Source organism: Hippopotamus amphibius, chromosome 3 (genome assembly GCF_030028045.1).
Source record: "Hippopotamus amphibius kiboko isolate mHipAmp2 chromosome 3, mHipAmp2.hap2, whole genome shotgun sequence".
Lineage (NCBI taxonomy): Eukaryota > Metazoa > Chordata > Mammalia > Artiodactyla > Hippopotamidae > Hippopotamus > Hippopotamus amphibius.
The window spans coordinates 59,184,180-59,188,056 of record NC_080188.1 but is presented as its reverse complement, the minus strand read 5'-3'; the positions used below and the strand labels follow the sequence as shown (position 1 = coordinate 59,188,056).

The 3,877-nt window shown below is 34.5% G+C and overlaps 1 protein-coding gene across 1 annotated transcript; it reads left to right on the top strand.

The window, feature by feature from the left end:
- Positions 1-211: 211 nt before the first annotated feature.
- On the top strand, positions 212-639 carry LOC130850092 (nuclear nucleic acid-binding protein C1D-like). The gene has a single exon (XM_057729432.1). It carries the CDS (start codon positions 214-216, stop codon positions 637-639), a length of 426 nt encoding a protein of 141 aa, XP_057585415.1. The 5' UTR covers positions 212-213.
- Positions 640-3,877: the final 3,238 nt, after the last annotated feature.

The following is a 3,877-nucleotide window of genomic DNA, read 5'->3' as shown; positions in this document are numbered from 1 at the left end:
ATTGGCAAGCCTGGCTCACCCTGTGAACAATAAAATATAGACTATTTCTCAAGGGTTTACAGCCTGGAAAAGGGATGCATCAACAATTCAGATCAAATCAGACGGCACTGAACAAAGATACAAGAGGTTGGAAGGTGCAATCAGAAGAGAACCCTCACCCAACCATGCTGGCAACCTCATCTTGGACTTCCAGCTTCCGTAACTTTGGTCATAATGGCAGGTGAAGAAATTAATGAAGACTATCAAGTAGAAATTCATGAATATTTATCAACATTTGAGAATTCTGTTGGTGCTGTGGATGAGATGCTGAAGACCATGATGTCTGTTTCTAGAAATGAGTTGTTGCAGAAGCTGGACCCACTTGAACAAGCAAAAGTGGATTTAGTTTCTGCTTACACATTAAATTCAATGTTTTGGGTTTATTTGGCAACTCAGGGAGTCAATCCTAAGGAACATCCAGTAAAGCAGGAATTGGAGAGAATCAGAGTATACATGAACAGAGTCAAGGAAATAACAGACAAGAAGAAGGCTGGCAAGCTGGACAGGGGTGTGGCTTCAAGATTTGTAAAAAATGCCCTGTGGGAACCAAAACCTAAAAATGCATCCAAAGTTGCCAATAAAGGAAAAAGTAAAAATTAACCTTTCAGTTTTGATGTACATATATTCAAAAAGTACATAACTTTTATTGTTTTCTGCAAAATAGATGATGATTATGTGGCATTATAAGGTTTAAATGTATTCCTTATTGAATTTGTATGTAAAGTTTGCATTTTAAATTTGTGATGCTAAATAATTTTTCCCCCAGAAAGATTAAGTTATACTTATTGATTTTCCTATAGAACACTATGAGCTTTTTAACATTGTGGTATATTTTATATTTATAGTTTACAGTCTCTTGACAAGACTCTTATTTCCTTATATAGGTCAGTCTTTCAAGTGCCATTTTTATAAGCAACTATGAAATTTAAGTTCAATGTTCTTTGTAAACATTTGTCTATTTTTGATGAATAATGATTTTATGAAGTATGCTGAAGTTTTAAATACATCTGTTTTCACTATGTAATATTAGGAAAGAATGAAATGACAAATGTCCATTTTTTCTGTGAAGTTATTTCATTATGCTTTCATGATTTTGGGAATTACTGCTTTTTGTGATATTTGAAGTATGAAATTAAGACTTTAAGGTTATTCTTTAATTCTTGGCACTTTGCTGCTGTGTCCCATTTAAAGTAAAATATATTCTCATTAACTTTAGATGGGAAATGAGGTTGTATGTTGATGGCTAAATTTTGGCATAATGGCTATCAATAAAGCTGTAAATGTTGTGTAGCTGACCTGTTTTTTGTTTTTCTCTTTTGAGTAAATTTTCTCTTGAAATTAGGAAGGTAGTTTTTAGAATTCCTGAGGAATGGCGGAATTCATGAGTTTTTGTTCCTTATGCATAGTGCCCACAGGTCCCTTGTTCTCATGGTATCAGATTTTTTTTTTATTGTATGTTTCTGAGGCTATAGCAAGTGTATACAAGTATTTTGGAACAACTTTGTATGTTATTTAATGCCACTTAAGCAGAGGAGAAATCCAAAGGAGATTATATTGTGTTTACATTCTGATTTATTTTTCTGCAATATTTGTTAGAGAATTCTAAATATTAAGTTTTTTTATGTCTAAGCCCATGAATTTTAATTGTATACCCTTAATGCTTTCAGTCTTTGAATACACATCGTTATGTATAGGAATGCCAAGTACAGTAAAATACTTTAATTTTTGAAAAAAAAAAACAAAAAACAAATCAGACGGCACTAACAAAATGAGATCTATGGTAATGAGATTAGGATTTAGAAGAAGATATGAGTACTTACAGCTGAGGGAATCAGAGGAAAATGATCCACTTGATGGAATACAAATGTGTGCATTTTCAAAGTGCTAGTATGGATGGTCTAGGTAAGGAGGCATTCAAGAGCCTGGTCATCACAGAGACAGGAAGGCCTAGACAGGGGCCTGACACTGAGCAGCCCTGGATGTCTGCTCACTGGATACATATTGGCTGTTAAAGCAGTGACAAGGAAACAAAGGCTGAGACATCTCACAAAGGCGCTGATTCGCAAACTAGAGTTTGAGATATTTGCCGGGAACGTTGAATGCCTTACCTCAGCTCCCTAGATCGTGGAAGGGAAATGTCTTCAACTCTGAGTTTCACCTCAATTTCCTTTTAGCTTCATCTCAAAGCTGTTGTGCCGGGTTGGGTTTTCCCCCTGCTTCATTCTTCCTATACTTTTGAATTCTTCCTGATCTAAGCCTAAGACTTTTGGCAAGTTGCCACAGATCTTTCACACGAATCAGTTTATGCTTTTGATTCTGAAAGATTTTTGTTTCCCCCATTTCCTCTAAAATTTCCAAATTACAATCACCATTTTCCCCTGGGAAATTATGTTTATGCTACCAATTTTTAAATACTTTAGATTTTCCTCTCCAAATACATGTTGTCATATTCAGCCCTAGACTTTCCCTTACCACTTCTGGTAAATAAAAGGATATTCTGGGAACATAACCACTATCTCCTCTGACCACAGAAGGTGGGAAAGTAATAGCATAGAAAAAGGCAGAGATGCAGGAGGAAACGTCACTCAACTTAGATGCCTTCACCCAGCTCCCCCAAAACTCCTTGGTTCACTTTATTTTAAAGTTTGAAATAATCCTTTTCTGACCTGTCAATAAAATACATAAACAGCATATCTGAAATGCCTAATATATAAGTACAAATATATTCAGAGATAATTAAATTCAGTTGACAACTATAAATCATAAATATATACACATTGAGATTCTGCCTAGAATTTAATTTTCATTCTAATTCTAGAAATAACTAAACACTTTTCTACTAGATCAAGTTTGGGGTTCTCAACTGTACCCTAGGCAAGTATAATTTTTGAGTCTCCAGTCTATGAGCTTAAAGTGTTTTTGTTTTGTTTTTTTTTATCATTTATCACTGTTCTTCTACTAACATTACCATACTGGTAAAATTAAATCACCATCCATTATTTTTCATTTATATTTTCAGTCTAACGTCACACAACCTAGAAGGAAAATAAGACAAATTCAACTGATAGAAAAAATTGTAAAGATAATTTACACTTCTATACAAATTTTTAAATGTCTGCTTAAATCAGGCAGCTTAACTTCAGCTCTGTACAAATCTGTAGTAAGTAGACGAAATGGCTTCGAGAAAGCCACACTTTTCTCCACAGTCAAATTATACTCTCTATAATACATACACATGAACTAAACTGGTTTCCCCCATGTGCATGACTGTCCCTTAGATAACACTGTCAGGACTGCCATCTACTGACAGAGCAGGCTGCACCTCAATGAGATGATTTAAGAATGACCATGCAATTTGTTGTCCAGATTAGGGCACCTCTGAGACTAAAAAACATATGATCTTTTTCATATTGTTCTCAAAACTCTATAATTTTTTTTCTAATTATAAAAACTACTTATCTATATAAACTAAGACAAAAATTTTAAAACTTCTTCATATTCATTATCTGAACATTAAAAGATATGATCACATAATAAAGATTTAAACACATAATAAAAGATATAAACACATATAATCTATGTGTGGCTAGACTAGACTCAAGATGGTGGAATAGGAAGATGCAGAACTCACCACCCCCAACATACACATTAAAAATACATCTACATGTGTCACAATTCTCACTGAAAACTAACTGGAGACTAGCAAGAAGAATCCTGTACAGTCAAGGCTATAAGATCCACACAGAATCATGCAGGAAGCGAAAAGGAATGATCAAGTCAGGACCTGGCCCCTAGTAGGGGACTCAGAGGAAAAGAGAGACTACACAGGTGGAGATCT

Excerpts from the sequence above, each read along its gene's own strand:
- LOC130850092 (XM_057729432.1), top strand. The coding sequence starts at position 214 with ATGGCAGGTGAAGAAATTAATGAAGACTATCAAGTAGAAATTCATGAA.